The sequence below is a fragment of the Dermacentor albipictus genome, chromosome 6, assembly GCF_038994185.2.
Source record: "Dermacentor albipictus isolate Rhodes 1998 colony chromosome 6, USDA_Dalb.pri_finalv2, whole genome shotgun sequence".
Lineage (NCBI taxonomy): Eukaryota > Metazoa > Arthropoda > Arachnida > Ixodida > Ixodidae > Dermacentor > Dermacentor albipictus.
Window position 1 is genome coordinate 134,011,902 of NC_091826.1, and position 18,342 is coordinate 134,030,243.

Genomic DNA, 18,342 nt, shown 5'->3' on the forward strand with positions numbered 1-18,342 from the left:
TGAGGAGTTATCCCGGCGAACATCGACACCTGTAGGGGAAAGCTGCTCAGCAGAAGTACCATCATGTTCATAAACAGAGTTATGGGCGATAATGCAACCGTACGCTTTGTTATTAACTTAGAGGTTCTTGTACTTCAGTTTCCATGCTTTTTTGAGATTTTGCGAATTCCACCAGTTTCTTTCTATCATGCCGTATTCGTGGTGAAAGATCCTTGCCTACTGTAATGCCATTGCCGTTTAATTATCCACTGGAGTACAGAACTTGCTGTTTCATATTGAAGGAAGAAAATTTCACAAGAGGCCGGCAATCGTTAGCCATGTACAGACCTAACGAGGTGCCTTTGCAATCGATTGTTTGTAAATGCAAAAATCTAGAGCGTCAAAGGCTACATAAGTAGCTTCTCTTCGGCCTTATACCATGATATTCGTGGAAAACATGGGGTAGGCGGAAGATGGAAATTTAAGACGATGAGCAAAACGAGAAGAAGGTAAAAGGGAGCCAACGTTCCGACAAGTGGACTTGCCTTTCTCAAAGCGGCATATGCTATCCTCGGCACAGCGTGTGTAGGTAGGGTTCTTCTAAAGGGGAGAGGGGGTAAGATGGGTGGGCACGGAAGCGACCGAAGGTGTGTTAGCGGGGAATGTGTTGAATTTGATAATAAAGGGGCGCTATGCGCAAGGCCGGTGACACGGCCGGGTGTCAGCCGGAGTCTCAATGGCCTCGTGCAAAGCACCCCTCCATTATCTGCTTCGCTAGAAGTTGTGGTCTATTGTCTCTCTGAAAGAAATAATTAAAGTAGCGGCAAAAAACAGTGCTTGTAAAAAAGAATTACTGAACTGGCATAATTATATAAATAAAAGAAAAAAAAGGAACGAAGGGAGGAAAAAAAACACTAAGCAACCAAATGCAAATAACTAAGTGTTGTTGCCTATAGCTTGAAATTTAGCGTAGCGAATAGATTCTAAAGCTCCGTTTGAATTGTTTGGCTTTCATTTATACGGTCTCTTGCTTTTGATGCACTCCGCGCGGTCACAGTCAGACTGTCACTTCGGTCGACCATTTAACAAGGAATGCCGAGACTGCACCTCTTCAAACCGGTATACCGCTTCTGAGGTTGCCAACTTTTTCTTGCGCTCAATTGTCTTGCGCCACGGGGCTTCTCGCGTTCATCTGAGTGACCTTGGCAAGACGTTTATTTCTCGAATTCTCGCGGAAGTTCTTTTGCGGCAGCAAGGATGTTACACATCCGCCGCGAAGCTTTGTGAGTGGTGGCGCTGGCTAACACTTCCAAAGTTGTTTCTAGTAGCAACACATAAATCCCCGATAAAGAGGGCGCCGCGGTAGCTCAACTGGTAGAGCATCGCACACGTAATGCGAAGGACGCGGGATTATTCCCCACCTGCGGCAACTTGTTCTTTCATCCACTTTCAATTCGATCAATTTATAAATTCTTTATTTCAATTAGTCAGTACAAGTAATTTTACCTGTGTTGTCCTTGGCGTCTTTGTTTGTTGGCTTCTTATAATATTAACAAAAATGGGGCCCCTCGGTTAACCCCCTTTCTTCTGAATGTGCTACATATGTCACGACCGTTTATTCGCGCCCACCACCGGATAACTTGTAATGGATCCTTTGTTGTCCTTGATGAGTGGCACACACTTAGTGGCACACACCTGATCACGCCAGTTGGCTTGAAAGTGGCTCATTGAAGAGCCGCTCATAAGCACAGCCACACACGCAGTCACCCAAGTTAGCGTAACAGAGGTTAGATACATATAAACACAGCGCGAAGTGGAACACGTTCCCCAAAAATGCTAATCTCATGAAACATTGCAAGAAAGAAGAGACACCATTGCAAGCCACTTCGCCATCGCGTAGCTTGGACCCAGTTCGTGGCCTTGCCGAAGCTTGGTGCTGCCGCTTCATTTCTTTCCGCCACTCGAGAGATCTGAATGAACTCCGTTAACAAAACAAATAATTATTAGTACATTGTGGCTCCCCGCTTGATAGCCCTCTTCACTTTAAAATTTTCACTATTCGTTAAGATGTATATCACAGATCCGCAATACCCCGTAGCTATTCATTAACATAGGAGTGCGCGCCTGTGTACTGAACGTAACGATTTAGCATTACATACATAACTGGTGGCGCTTCCACGTAACACTATCTTGTAATGAGTAAATGATATGCGTGAATGTTGATGCGCATTTGATTATTATCGCACATAAGAACAACTTAACGAGGAAACTGGCAGCTCAAGGTCACTCATTCACATTCTGGTTTTCTTTCGGCGCAATATTCTCGCCTCGTGCTACTATTTTTCAAAGATTTCAATGTTTCAAACATTGTGAATACATGCACAGCATGTTTGTACTGCGTTGCACCGAGAAAGGTCTCGACGCAAGCACACCAAAACGTCGGGCAATGTACAGAGAATCGTGCAGTCTGGAGCCGATGTTGGGATACAGGTGTATACCGTTTAGTTTAGCTGAAAACATGTCAGGTTCATGTCAGGACAGCGAACCCAGTCGAAATGTTTTTTTCTTTCTGATTACCGCTGACGCAAAACAGTGTGCAAAATGAAATACGACTAGTGCTAAACATCCGCTGAACTATATGATGTGAACAGCCAGCAGATCATACCGGTGCGCTCAATTCGACACTGTTGAGCAGCTGTTTATGTTTCAGTGGGGCAGCGCAGTGCTTTCAAACAGCTGTCGCAGTAAAATTTATAGCTGTTTTTCTGACCGTTCTTATTTTGCGGCATTAAGGAAGTGCAGACATTCGGCGTTTGTGCCGCAGTGCGAGATAAGGTCAATACCCTTCTTTCATTTATGGTGGAAACCAAGGATATATTAAATTGGTGACCGTTCTGTTCTAGTTCTGCAAGCTTCTTGCGATAATAGTTGCTTGTAGAAGTGGATGGTTATGCATATCAAAGAATGTGTTGTTGCCAGGCTCTATGACGACCGCGATTTTGCTGCGGTTAGCGCCAGGGGCGCAGTCAGGGGGGGACTTATGAGACCAAGCCCCCCCACCCCGAAATTTTTTTGTGCTGTCATGCACCGGAGACAAAAACAATCCCCGGCTCCGGAAATCATTCTGGATTTTGTCTAGAATGTCTATTTCTTTCTTTCTTTCTTTCTTTATTCATTTATTTAAGACATTCCTTACAGAAATGCCTTGGGGGACGCGACAAAAGGCACTGAACGTGCCTGACTGGGCCTCGCCACCCTTGGCAGCAGCAGTCACACAAGAACAATAATAACAAAAGTATTCACTACAATACGCTCAATTTGGAACACGGTAGAACTTCAACATCAATAAGTGTTCCTCATCAATAACATAAATCAGTAACATAATAACATAAATACACATACACATCAATAACATAAATACACATATAATTAGATACATTGTACAGGTGTGTCGCAACTATCGTCCTAGTACAGAAAATATATCGGACTTTAACAATAAAAAGCCAAGACACAGAGTAAGAGGAAACCAACTGGGATCAGACCTGCAGGATTTTTAGTCTGTGTTAAGGAAAAAATTTTTGAGCATTTTTCTGAAAATGTGCACTGAGGTAGCTGTAACGAGCGCTTCAGCAATTCCAAAAGACATTTCAGCGCGAACATTGCGAACTCGGGCCGGATTTTGCTGCAACGCCCCTGCACCGGGAGTCACATGACGCAAGGAGCCCCATCAGAGCACAAAGTTTCAAGGACCTTTTGATGGCGCGCGAGCTCGTCGCAGCATTTCACGGAGGCCGCGGAATCTACGGAGCGCATTAATTTCAATTCAGCAACATTATGGGTATAATGTTCGCATAATCTTTTCATGCGAAATGTGAACAAATATTTTGAAAGTCGTGCTTTACATTTCGAACTCCGTAACATTGTGGGTTTAATGTTGTTATAAACATTTGGCGCGAAAGGTGCATTGACTTTGCTAAAGCCAAAGGTCGGACCACGAACTGAGACAAGCCAAATCAACACGCAATCAGGCAAGTTGACAAAGCACGCAGCGAGGCGGCGTGGCCCGATGAGACGAAGCGATGTGGCGGTTCATTCGTGTCGCTATATCACAGAAAACAATCTCGATATTTCTTGTTACCTGCGCCAAAGCAACCATGTCAAGGCACTAAAGCCAGTAGGTTACTACGTCCTCATTTATTTTTCTACTGTCCCCTTTATTCGCGAGAACACATTGAGCCTGTTCTATTCTCTTGTTTTCGCTACCCGCAGGCTGCCAGAGCCAGCCAGAGCGCAGGCGTTTTCCTCGTGTTGCCCACAACACCGCACGGCGCACCAAGGAGCGCGGTGGTTTTTCTCTGGCAGAGCGTATTTTCGCCTGGCTGAGTTTTGGACGCTTTTTCACTAGCAGACGAAAAAAAGAAACAGTGGTCGCTCGCTGCCATCGCTGTGGGGACTCAACGGATTACAATGCGTTCGTTTGAGCGCGACCTCCCCGGAAAGTCTTGTCTCGCCGGTGTAGGATACCGAGCAGTATGCGTATGCTTCTCTCGGGAGCAAGCGTCTCACGTTTTCTTCGATATTCCTTCGGTAGCTACATTGTAGGTGCCCGAAATAGGCATTCTATTGTGGCCAACATGGTTTCCTTAGCGTTTTTTTTTTAATTTGGGTGCCCCCGCCACAAACACACACACAAAAAAAGGCATTGCTGCGATGCAGCGAATTGTGAATTGTGAGCCATCGTGAAGGAATGCCGCCGTTTCGAGCAGGCGAAAATTCACCGTATATACAATAAGTTTACACTGCTTCCAAATACTACAGCGACCTCTTCCTGTACCGACCCCACCGACTAGGGGCGTAGCCAGGGGGGGGGGGCGCTTATGGGGCTTCAGCCCCCCCCCCCCCCCGAAATTTTTTCGTGCTGTCCATGCGCCGCTGGCCAAAGCCACCACCGGCGCCGGAAATCATTCTAGATTTTCTCTAGAACAACTCTTTCACGCTCGAAAAGCCATTTCACCGCGAAAGTTGCGAACTCGGGCTGATTTCACGGCAAAGCCCATGAACCGGGAGTCGCATAACGCAAGCAGCCCCATCCGAGCACAAAGTTTCAAGGTCGGTTTGATGGCGAACGGACTCGCCGCGGCATCTCGCGGAGGCCGCGGAATCTACACTCAATCATGGAATTTACGGAGTGCGTGGATGTCAATTCCGAAACTTTATGGGTATAACGTTCTCATAAACTTTTGATGTGAAAGGTGCATTGACATTTCCAAACGTGTGCTTTAGATTTTCAATTTCGAAACTTTGTAAGCTTAATGCCCCCATAAATATTTGACGCCAAAGGTGCAATGACTTTTCCAAAGTCGTACATCAGGCCATACAACGAGACAGGCCAAATCAACACACTATCAAACAAGTTGACAAATCCCGCAGGGAGGCCCGATGAGCCGAAGCGTTGTGCTGGTTCATTCGTGCCGTCATGTCGCATAAAAAATATCAACATTTTTTTCACCTGCTCCTAAGCATCCAGTGAAGGCACTAAAGCCAGCCAAGGTAATACGCTCTTATTTATTTTTTCTACTTTGACTTTTAATCACGAGGACACATTGAGCCTCCTCAATTTGTTTGTTCTCGCTCCCCTACCCGTGGGCTGCCATAGCCAGCCAGGGCGCATGCGTTTTGCTCGTGTTGCCCCGACCACCGCACGGCAAACTTCGGTGCGTGTTCGGTTTTCTCTGGCCGAGTGCATCTTCGCATGGAAGATCTTTGGATGCTTTCTAGCTAGCAGACGAGAAGAAGAAACAATGGTCGCTCGCCGCCATCACTGTGGGGAGTCGACGGATTGCACCGCGTTCGCTTGAGCGCATCCTCTCCAGAGAGTCATGTCTCGCCGGCGCATGGTTCTTGGTGGACCAAGCGTCTCGTGTTTTCTTCGATATTCCTTCAAATGCCACATTAGTTGCCCAAAGTAGGCATTCGATTGTGACGAACATACTGTGCGTTTTTTTTTATTACCGTGCCCCGCGCCCCAGTAAAGGGAAAAAAAAGGCGTTGTCGCGGTGCAGCGAATTGTCGCATGGTGAAAGTGCCATTTTGTTACTTCTTTTGCCGAGAGTAATGGCCTACGGGACGCTTCCGTTGCCGGATACCCTTATTATAGCATTGTGAAAGCAATTATATGGACACTCCAGGCGCATTCCTGCCGTCGCCGTTGCCCTCATGTTCTGTATAAATTAAGTCCTACGCCATACCATCGTGACCGTGCGCCGCATGCTGTATGTGCAAGTGAAAGCGTAGGGGGTGGTGGTGGCATGGGTGAGCCGATGATAGGGGCTCAGTCTTCTGTGAGCAAGAAATAAAAGCGGGGAGGAAGCGCGCCGCCTTCCTTCGTGCGCGATACATCAAGGGGCGTAAAGGGTGGGTGGGTGGTCGGCGACGGGCCTTAGGATTCTGTGATCTGCGAATCTATGATTGCGCAACATGTTTATTTGCCTTGTTTGACGCATTATATACAGTGACTTTTTCTTAGATATGTACATTTATTGGAGACTTATACCTATATTTAACTATCTTTTTGTGACATTTTGTGTATACGTGCAGTGAACTTGTTTCCAGTCACACTTATTTGTCCTTTATCAAGCTGCATCTTCGCATTTATAATACACGAGGGTGACTCAAATGAAAGTGAGCCAACCCACCCCACGCAATAATGGTTCGGTTCATTATCTGCAGGGCATGCGCGTAGCACACAAGCATCCCTCATTTACAAAAGTGACACGAAGTGACACGCAGATGTGAGGATTATTCTTCTTTGACGCTGTCATACACTGGGTTGAACATGGTTGCGTGACATAATGGATGCTCCAAAAGTTGAACAGCGTGGTGTCGTGAGGTTTTTGACAGCGGAAGGTGTTTTGCAAAATAAGTTCGTCGCCGTATGGCTGCCGTGTAGGCTAATCATTGCATTTCACGAGCTAATGGAGGTGTTTGAGGACACTGTTCAAAAAAGGACGTGAAAGTTCCAAAGACGATTCAAGACCGCGCCAAAGCCGCCATGCAATCACTCCGAACACAATTCCAAAGGTTGGTGAACTGATTAGGCAAGAACGCAAGATCAGCATCGGTGAACTGGCAGAGCGTGTGAACTTCAGTCACGGTTCGGTTCACACCATAATTAATGCACGTCTCTGTTATCGGCTCTGGTTTCCGTAGTGGTTGACCAAGATTTTGAACCACCGTCAGAAGACGGAGAGGTTCGGCGCTGCTTTGACTCATCTGATCCAGTATCACAATGAGGCTGACGACTTCTTGTCTCCGACCGGGAACGAACCATCCTGCCACTACTACGAGCTTGAAACACGGCGGCAAGGCTTACAGTGGAAGCATTCGAATTCACCACCCCAAAGAAAGCAAAGGCCGTCATTTCCGCCGGACAGGTGTTGAATTTTTTTTCGATCGCTGAAGGCCATAACTGATCGAATTTGCAAAACCTGGAGAGTCTCTCAATCGTTTCCGATATTGTGAAACACCGGATTGGATGCGTGTCGCAATCAAAAACAAACGACGTGGGAAATTTATGAATGGGCCATCTTGCTTGCCGATGTGGTTAACACGAAGCTGGAAAGCTCAAGTGGGAAACACTGGAACATCCTCCCACAGCCCAGACCTGTCACCTTTTGACTTACACATTTTGGGGTAATTGAGGAAACAACTCAAGGGAACCAGATTCGCGGCGGACGATGACGTGAAAGAATCAGTTACAGACTTTTTGAAACACCAACCCAAGCAGTTTTATGAGACGGGAATCACGCGACTCGTTAGTCAGTGGGACAAATGTCTAAATCCTCATGGAGACAGCTGTTAAATAAAGTACCTCGTTTGTCATATATTCGCACTTGCTCACTTTTATTTAACTCTCACCCTCGTATATATTGCGGAACTCCTCCTTTATATTTGTGCTCTGACTATAATTTCGGTGCAATTACTCACAATACACAACAGCTGGTAGCTGCTCCTGAGCAACCCATTGGAACAAAAGACAGCGTTATTGAGATTTTCCCCTGGCGGTTACATATGTACAAAAATGTAAACAAGGTTCTTGAATGACAAAGTTTCGTTAAAAGATTTGTCCTCAAGTTGTTAATTTCATCGCCTTTACATTTTTCATATGGGCGGCAGGCACTGCTTTGCTGGTTTCGGACTGATATATTTCTAAAGCTCGTGTGATATTTTCTTTACTTGCTATTCACAGCGTGTTTACAGGAGGTATTCAGAGACCTGGATCGGGAAGAATTGGGGATAAGAGTTAATGGAGAATATCTTAGTAACTTGCGATTCGCTTATGATATTGCCTTGCTTGGTAACTCCGAGGACCAATTGCAATGCATGCTCACTGACCGGGAGAGGCAAAGCGCAAGGGTGGGTCTAAAAATTAATCTGCAGAAAACTAAAGTAATGTTTAACAGTTTCGGAAGAGAACAGCAGTTTATGATAGGTAGCGAGGCACTGGAAGTGGTAAGGGAATACATGTACTTAGGGCAGGTTGTGACCACGGATCCGGATCATGAGATTGAAGTAATCAGAAAAGTAGGAATGGGCTGGGGTGCGTTTGACAGGCATTCTCACATCATGAACAGCAGGTTGCCATTATCCCTCAAGAGAAAAGTATATAATAGCTGTGTCTCACTAGTACGCACGTACGGGGCAGAAACGGGGAGACTTACGAAAAGAGTTCTACGTAAATTGAGGACGAGGCAACGAGCTATGGAAAGAAGAATGATGGCTGCAACGTTAAGGGATAAAAAAAGAGCAGATTGGGTGAGGGAACAAACGCGAGTTCGTGACGTCATAGTTGAAGTCAAGGAAAAGAAATGGGCATGGGCAGGACATGTAACGAGGAGGGAAGATAACCGATAATCATTAAGGGTTCCGGACTGGATTCCAAGGGAAGGGAAGCCTAGCAGGGGGTGGCAGAAAGTTAGGTGGGCAGATGAGATTAAGAAGTTCGCAGGGACAACATGGCCACCTTTAGTACATGACCGGGGTAGTTGGAGAAGTATGGGAGAGGCCTTTACCCTGCAGTACGCGTAACCAGGTAACCAGGGTGGTGATGATGATGATGATGATGATGATGTTGATACAAAAAACAGGGAAGCATGAATATCAGTTATTTTGGACAATATATTTGGGACATACGAGTATATTGTTTCATGAAAAAATGCATATCTTACTTGTCTTGACAGTGAGTAGCTTTCAAGAATTCGTTTGCAGCATCTTAGGGAATGGCAATGCAGTTAATATGCATGTATTTGATCCCTTGACAAATTCTGCAAGGAGGAAGCTGAGCTGAAACGAGAGAACCCCCCCCCCCCCCCCCATCGCCCCGCACGAAATTTCTGCCTACGCCACTGGTTAGCACTGGTCTCATGCATACATCACTGAAAAACGAAGGCAACGAGAAAAGCTGCAATCGGCAAGGCGACATAATTTGCGTAGATGTGGGGTCAGTGATGTTCCATCGTAGGCCGGAGCGAGGACAAATGGTCCAAAGAAATGATGCAGGCTATGACAATAATGACACGTGTACATGTTCATCTTTCTTATGTGACCACGTTTCACCACTTAACAAATGTTATCGCACAGCGCAGGACGCGCCTGCATGTATAGGAAGTTTCTTGAATGTTATCGATGCTTCTATCCGCTGTCTGTTGTTGCCGAACCTTGTGATATCTGATTTCATCGCGTGACGCGAATGGTGTACAACTTTGTGGAAGACACGCGGGTCGCAGCGATTAGTTTGGGACATTCGACGACTGCTGTATAAAAGCCGACGTCCTTGACCCACTGATCAGAATTATCGACGATCGCCGACTGCGTTCGCCGCTCTCGTGGTGCTTTAAGTGTAGTCTGTTTTGTGGGCACAGGTTCGCCCAATGGAAGCTAGTTTCATCTTTCACAGTATTGCTACTGTGTTTTTTCACGTCACAACCACGAGACATCTGGTGGAGGTCCTTTGCGTCCACGTACCGGACGCCCCCACAAAGCCGTGACCCAAGCCCGCACGCGGAAGACAAGACCAACGTCGCCAAGAACCAGCGAGGTAGCCGCAGGCTGCAAAGGCTGCCCCCGGAGCACGGACTTTTGCCTGAGACGACCAGGAAGATCGCCACCAAGCCCACGTCAATGGATGCCCCAGCGTCCTCCATCGTGCTGCAGCAGCCCAGCGAGCCTCCGACGTCCCGCGGTTCAACGTTCGAGGACCCGGAAAGCTGGCTTGAGACGTATGAGAGAGTCGCTACATTTAACAGCTGTAACAGTGACGACAAAATGCGACATGTCTTCTTCGCATTGGAAGACGCTGCCAGGACGTGGTTCGGGAACCGAGAAGCCACCTTAACGACCTGAGACCTGTTCCGACGCGGCTTCCCGCAGACGTTCGCAAGCGTCGTACGCGAAGAACGAGCCCAAGTGCTTTTAAAAACCCGGGTGCAGCTACCTAATGAGACAACCGCGATCTTCACAGAGGAAATGAGCCGTCTATTCCGCCACGCCGACCCTGAAATGCCCGAGGAGAGGAAAGTCCGCCTATTCATGCGTGGTGTGAAGGAGGAAATTTTTGCCGGAATGCTACGAAACCCACCGAAGACCATCGACGAGTTTCTTCGCGAGGCCACCAGCGTCGAGAAGACACTGGACATGCGAAACCGGCAATTCGACCACCACACGAACTCGACAAACTACGCTGGAGTTCAGTCTCTGGCTACCAAAGACCTCCGCGAGACTATCCGAGTGGTCGTGCGGGAGGAGCTACAGAAGCTGTTCCCATCATCACAGCCTCAAGTGGCTTCGGTTGCCGACACCATAAGTGAGCAGCTCCAACAACAACTCGGAGTAGCCCCTGAATCGCTGCAGCCTCAGACGCAAGCGATGACATACGCCGCTGTAGCCCACCGTCACGTTCCCCATCCGCGCCCACGGCAGGGCTCAGTGACGACACAGTTCCACCGTCCGCTTTGCTATCACTGCGGAGAAGCCGGGCACGTCTACCACCGATGCCCATACCGGGAGATGAGACTCCGAGGGTTTGCGACCTCGCGATATCGCCGACTACCTCGCCGCTACTCAGTGGAGCCCTCGACGACCAGGCCTCTACCTGTTCGGCGTCACCAGGCCGCTGCCTGTTGCTGCAGCGCCGACCATACACTGGCCCAGCCGGGGGCCGGTTAGCGAGCTCATATGCGGAAAACTAAAAGTAGGAACCGATGGAGGTGCGGTTGCTGTTTGTCGAACTGACGAAGATCCTCCGCCACCGACGAAGATGCCAAAGATACTACCTCGACGACATAACGACACGCCGCCGTCCCGACGAAGTGTGGAAGCAAAGAATACGACGACGAAAGACGACCTCACAACGTCACATACCAGCCACAGGTCAACGCGACGCAGCCGTGATCTGACGCCAAGACCGAACTGTAATGCAAGACAAAGAGCCACCGACCTCGACGTGCTTCCGGCTGGCCACGTAGTCACCGCCTTAGTCGACACAGGGGCTGATTACTCCGTCATGAGTGGACACATCGCCGCCCAGTTGAAGAAAGTTAAGACTACATGGGAAGGCCCTCAAGTTCGGACCGCTGGAGGACACCTCATAACGCTGACTGGAATCTTCACGGGAAGAATTACCGCTCATGACCGGACTTACCCTGTCACCTTCGTTATCCTTCAACAGTGTTCACGAGACGTCCTTCTCGGCATGGACTTCCTGAACCAACACGGCGCAATCGTAGACCTGAAGTCAATATACATAACGCTGTCGGAAGATCAAGCGATACCGCCGGAGAGACCTCGTAGTCACCATGCCTTGAGTGTGCTCGAAGATGAAGTGAGTATCCCGCTTCGCACCAGCATTGTTATTTCAGTCGGCACCGAAACACCTGCTGACGTAGAAGGCGTTATCGAAGGCGACCAACGCCTACTGCTCGACCGTGAAATTTGCGTCGCAAGAGGAATCGCTCGACGGCACGGAGGAAACACGAAATCGTTGCTGACAAACTTCAACCAGGAGTTCAAGCACATCAACAAGGACACGACGATCGCATACACCGAGGAAATTCTGGACACCAGCAATGCGTTGTCCTCTCGGATTCTGCCGCATCTACCCTTACGACCGTAGTTCCCGAGCCTGACTTCGACATAAATAGAAGTCTCCCCATTGTTAAGCAGCAACAGCTCAGAAGTCTTCTTTTACGATACAAAGATTGCTTTTCGACGTCATCAAGAATTCGACAAACACTGGTCGCAAAGCATCGGATAATAACCGAAGAGTGCGTTCGACCACTCCGCGAGAGCCCTTACCGAGTTTCGACGCAAGAACACGAAGCTATTAGGCAACAAGTCGACGAAATGCTGCGCGACGACATCATCCAGCCGTCGAAAAGCCTGTGGGCGTCTCCTGCAGTCTTGGTGAAGAAAAAGGACGGATCCCTACGTTTCTGCATCGGTTATCGTCGCCTGAACAAGATTCACGAAGAAGGACGTAAGTCCCCTCCCACGAATAGACGACGCGTTGGATCGGCTCTGCAACCCTAAATACCTCTCGTCGATGGACCTCAAGTCTGGCTATTGGCAAATAGAAGTCGACGAAAGAGATCGAGAAAAGACCCCCTTCATCACCCTAGACGGCCTCTACGAGTTCAAGGTTATGCCATTTGGACTGTGCTCGGCGCCTACAACGTTCGAGCGCGTGATGGGCACGGTTTTAGCAGTATTGAAGTGGGAGACCTGTCTCGTATACTTGGATGATGTCGTCATCATCGCCGGAAATTTCGACGATCACCTTAGGGGGCTTGCAACAGTACTAGAGGCCAGAAAAGTGCCTTTTCTGGCCTCTAGTACTGGCTTACCCTTACCCGTACTGGCTTACAGGGCACTTTTCTGGCTTACTCTGAAGCAAGAAAAGTGCCGCTTCGCTTACGACGAGCTTCTGTTTCTAGGCCACGTCATCAGGAAATCTGGAGTCCGCCCCGACCCGCAGAAGACAGCTGTCATCGCAAAGTTCCCACAGCGCATCGACAAGAAGGCAGTCTGTAGATTCCTTGACATGTGCGCCTACTACAGGCACTTTGTCAAGGAATTTTCAAGCATCGCGGAGCCGCTAACACATCTAATCAAATGTGATGTCGAGTTCAAGTGGGAAACGCCACAGGCTGACACATTTGAAGAACTCAAACGACGCATGCAGTCGCCGCCGGTAGTTGCACACTTCGATGAGGACGCCGATACCGAAATCCACACTGACGCCAGTAGCCTAGGCCTCGGTGCCGTCCTAGTCCAGAGGAAAGACGGACTTGAACGGGTGATATCTTATTCTAGCCGGTCGCTGTCAAAAGCAGAAGGCAATTATTCTACGACTGAAAAGGAATACCTCGCCATCATTTGGGCCACAGCAAAATTCCACCCTTATCTACATGGCAGGCCATTCAACGTGGTCAGCGACCATCACGATTAGTGTGGGCTAGCTAACTTGAAGGATCCTTCTGGACGGCTGGCGCGGTGGAGCCTCAGACTACAAGAATACGATATCACTGTAACCTACAAGTCCGGACGAAAACACTCAGACGCTGATTGCCTATCACGCGCCCCCATTGACCCGCCGCCGCAAGATAACGAGGATGACGACGCCTTCCTTGGCATAATGAGCGCGGAAGACTTCGCTGAACAGCAACAAGCAGACCTGGAGCTAAAAGGCCTTGTCGATTATTTGGAAGGGCACGCCGATGCTGTCCTTAGGGCATTTAGGCGCGGATTATCTTCATTCACGCTTCAAAACAACCTACGCGTGAAGAAGAACTTCTCACCAGTCCGCGCCAACTACCTTCTTGTTGTTCCGTCGGCGCTGCGTCCAGAAGTACTGCACGGCCTGCATGACAATGCGACCGTTGGGCACCTTGGTTTCTCCCGGACGCTATCGAGGATACAATAAACGTATTACTGGCCACGCCTAACCACCGATGTCACCCGTTACGTCAAGACATATCGACATTGTCTGCGACGCAAGACACCACCGACAAGGCGAGCGGGATAACTTCAGCCGGTCAAGCCTCCTTACCGACCTTTTCAGCAGATCGGGATGGACTTGTTGGGACTTGTGAAGACGGACTATTTCACCCGCTTGGCTGAAACTAAAGCTCTACCGAAAGGAAGCGTAGCCGAAGTGGCGAAATTTTTCGTCGAGAACATCCTGCTGCGACGTGGTGCTCCAGAAGTCCTCATCACCGACAGACCAACGGCTTTTACAGCAGAGCTCACCCAAGCCATTCTGCAATATAAGCCAGACAAGCCACAGGAGGAGAACTGCCTCACGGAGCGCCTGAACAAGACCCTCGCCGGCATGCTAGCAATGTAAATCGACATCGAGCACAAGACGTGGGATGCCGCCCTTCCTCACGTAACTTTCGCTTACAACACTGCGGTGCAAGAAACAACACAGATTACGCCGTTCAAGCTGGTTTACGGCAGGAACCCGACGACGACTCTCGATGCCATGGCGCCGCACGTGACCGACGAAGATAGTCTTGACGTCGCTACCTACCTCCAGCGCGCCGACGAAGCCCGACAGCTCGCCCGCCCACGGATCAAGAACCAGCAGAGGACCGACAGCCGACACTACAACCTCCGACGACGCTACGTCCAGTACCAGCCTGGCGACCGTGTTTGGGCTTGGATCCCAATACGTCGACGAGGGCTCAGAAACTATTGCGACGCTATTTGAGACCCTACAAGGTCACCCGAAGTGTTGGCGAACTGGACTATGAGGTCGTGCCAGACTGCATTTCGCAGTCACAGCGGTGCCGCGTACGATCTGAAGTGGTCCACGTAGTGCGTCTTAAACCCTTTTACGAACGCTGACGAACTTCCTTATTTTGCTTTTCTTTGCTACGGACATTTTTGTTTATTATTGTCGTTTGTTTGCAGCATCGGGTTGATGCTTTATAAGAGGGGGGTATTGACACGTGTACATGTTGATCTTTCTCGGGTGACCACGTTTCGCCGCTTAGCAAATGTCATCGCACAGCGCAGGACGCGCCTGCATGTATAGGAAGTTTCTGGAATGTTATCGATGCTTCTATCCGCTGCCTGCTGCCGAACCTTGTGATATCTGATTTCATAGCGTGACGGGAATGGTGTAGAACTTTGTGGAAGACACGCGGGTCACAGCGATCAGTCTGGAACATTCGACGACTGCTGTATAAAAGCCGACGCGCTTGACCCACTGATCAAAATTTTCGACGATCGCCGACTGTGTTCACCGCTCTGGTTGTGCTTTAAGTGGAGCCTGTTTTGTGGGCACAGGTTCGCCCAATAAAGCTAATTTTGTCTTTCACAGTATTGCTAGTGTTTTCTTTTACGTTACTACCACGTGACATTACCATAGGTAATCATTGCGTAGGCGTGACCCTTTCATCTGGCTATAAGAGAAATTCCGTTACGTAAAGAGTAGAAGCATAACTGATGCGCTCGTCCTTGTGTTGCTCTTGTTCTTCGTCCCTGTTTGTTTGCGAACAAAAGGTTTTTTTTTAAATAAAAAATAGTGCGCTCTTTCAGTGAGCATTCCCGCTTGTGCATATTAGCCCCTCGTGTTTTCAGAAATAAATTAGGCGTAAGTAACGTTTACAGGACATATCCGGCACCCCGTTTTCATGTCCGAGTCTGTCTGCGGCAAAAATAATTCGCGATGCGTAACCAAATTGTCTCAAAGCTTCACTCTGAGAAATTTAAACGAGCGAAGGAGCATTTACATTCCCTCTTCACCTTGGCTTACTCTTACTTCCTAGAGGAACCTCAGAGCAAACGAACGGCATTATGCATCATTAAGGTTCTCTGTACCTTTGTAGCGCATAAAGATATTTTTCTATCTTTATCATTTTATTTTCGTCATATAAACGCAAAATAAGTTGTCTCACTGAGGTCAATGCACTGCTCAGTCCTGGCCGCCCAAAGCAACAATATTTTAGTGGGCGGTCGAATAATATATTTGTATGTTTTAAATTCGAGTAAATAAATAAATTAGTTAATTGGACAACCTTAACAGAACACCCCAAGTTTCTAGCGCACACGCCTGCTTCGCCAGAACATGTTTGTGTGACTCCATCGCGAATATACCGACACGAGACAACGGTAACCTGGCTCAGCCTAGCCTTCACAAATTTATTTGCCTTCCGCCCCGGAAGGGTGCTGCTTGTCGCGACTGCTGTAGCGACAAAACCATGCCTGACAGAACGGAGCGCGGCTTCAGTACACGCCTCATTGACGACGCCTCTTACTATACGCTGTCTCAGTACATTGCTTCAATACTAATCACGTTAGCGTTGGCACTGGTTCCTCGATGGTTTCTGCAAGAATTATCGAAAAACTAATAGCTTTCACGCAAAATTTGCAGTCCTTCAACTGAGTTTGTCCGATGGAGCGTCATGCTCTTTAGAACGAAACATGCTGCGCCTGCGGGAATGTCGATAAATAGAGTCTTGTCACTTGCGGCATAGGTTGGTCCGCATAGATGAACGACACACAACGCCTAGGCTGCATGCATTTAAATGCAAGAAATTATCCGAAACTTTCCAACTAGAGCAGCTCAGACGAACAGATATACCGCACTGGCATGTTTCTGTCCTTTTGTACTGACCAACATTGCGCGGTTCACCGGCGTTCTCGCAGCACTGCCTAGGGAGCGCCACAGAGCTACCAAATACGGATGTCGCCAATTATACACCTTGTGATTTAGGGCAAGAAAGTGCTTCCGGTCTGTCACAAAGTGTGCTCCTACACGGCTTATGCGGCGTGTACTCCAGGTGTAGCGCCTAACGGTGGAGGGTTCAACCACGCCCAATTATGCTCAATATGGAAGTTTTCGGCAACGTTAAGAAGTCGATGAGTGCTTGCCACCTGGGAGTGCACTTAAACAATCACAATTAGGTTCTGATGCAATACGTCAACTCGATTACTCACTCTTCAAGGCTGATTTTGCACGAATTCATATATTATGCGTAACTGTCGTAAGCAAATCGGCAACTTTAATTACGCCCTTAAAAGCAAAACTGCAAGCTTAGTTACGCCCTTAAAAGTGGATGACGGTGTAAATCGGCCTCCATTTAACACCCGCAACGGCGTTACGGGTGTAAAAGTTATATACCGCTTTACACGCTCATTACTGTTTAACGCTATAAACCATTCTAATGTAGTTAGCAAATATACAGTAAAAAAAACGGTCTATTTTCACTCGTCAATATAGCCGTGGTATATGTAGCTGGGCAGATTTGAACTCACTCAAGTGGTTATATTGTAATTGCGAGCAGCAGAAGATGCATTGCCCCCTGAGTGCAAAAATGGACTGGGACTTGGGCATTTTTTGTCGCGCTTTAAGACTGTTCTGTCATGTTTTTATTGTGTGTTACCTGAGTTCAGTTAAACCGCGTCCTAGAAACATTTTTGGTAATTTTCTTGTTTATAAGAAATCAGAAATGGAGTCGGCAGTAATGTATTTACCACCCTATGCCTATGGCCGAACGCGAATGTTAAATCACCAAGCGATGAAACGACAAACAGGAAAACCTCCTGATACGCGAGGCCGGTTTCACTGTGCTCCATTCTATGCTTAGGTCCCACTAGACACGCCGTGGTTGCTCAGTGGTTGCTATGGTGTTAGGCTGCTGAGCGCGAGGTCGCGGGATCGAATCCCGGCCACAGCGACCGCATTTCGATGGGGGCGAAATGCGAAAACACCCATGTATTTAGATTTAGGCGCATGTTAAAGAACCCCGGGTAGTCGAAATTTCCGGAGTCCTCCCCTACGGCATGCCTCATAATTAGAAAGTGGTTTTGGAACGTAAAACCTCATAATTTAATTTTTTTAGGTACCACTGGGGTTATTGCAGCCACTCGAAGTGGTTCCATGTCTAACACGGAATTATCGGGGAGGAGCTTTAACAAAAGCGGCATTTCATACGATCTACTTCTGATAAACGAATTCGTTTAGCCGATCCGACGTATCCCGGGAAAACGGGTAATTGTGACCATACGTTCGACGAATCGTTAGACAATTATTGTTTTTTGTCCATTGACCTTACAGGAGAGATGGCAGGCCTACTGAAGTTGACAAAGCCCACGGTGGTATACTGCGACATGCAGAATGTGGCGAAAGTCACAGATGTCTCCAAGGATGTGCCGTCAGTGAAGGTATGGCATTTTCGTGCTTCTCGCGGTCGAGCAGAGACTGCAGGTGGCCTCTTCATTGAATCCTTGCAAAGAAAACGTGTAATACTTTGAGCGTTGAGGAAGAGACACATTGCTATTGAAAGCGTTTCTCATACG

At 48.2% G+C, this 18,342-nt stretch overlaps 1 protein-coding gene across 1 annotated transcript in view; it reads left to right on the top strand.

Moving 5' to 3' along the window:
* Positions 1-18,342, top strand: part of LOC135902274 (uncharacterized) — a 245,990-nt gene that overhangs the window by 49,989 nt on the left and 177,659 nt on the right. The window contains exon 4 of the mRNA XM_065432256.2: positions 18,101-18,207. Within this exon, the coding sequence (XP_065288328.1) occupies positions 18,101-18,207 (107 nt within the window). The remainder of the gene's footprint in view (positions 1-18,100; positions 18,208-18,342) is intronic.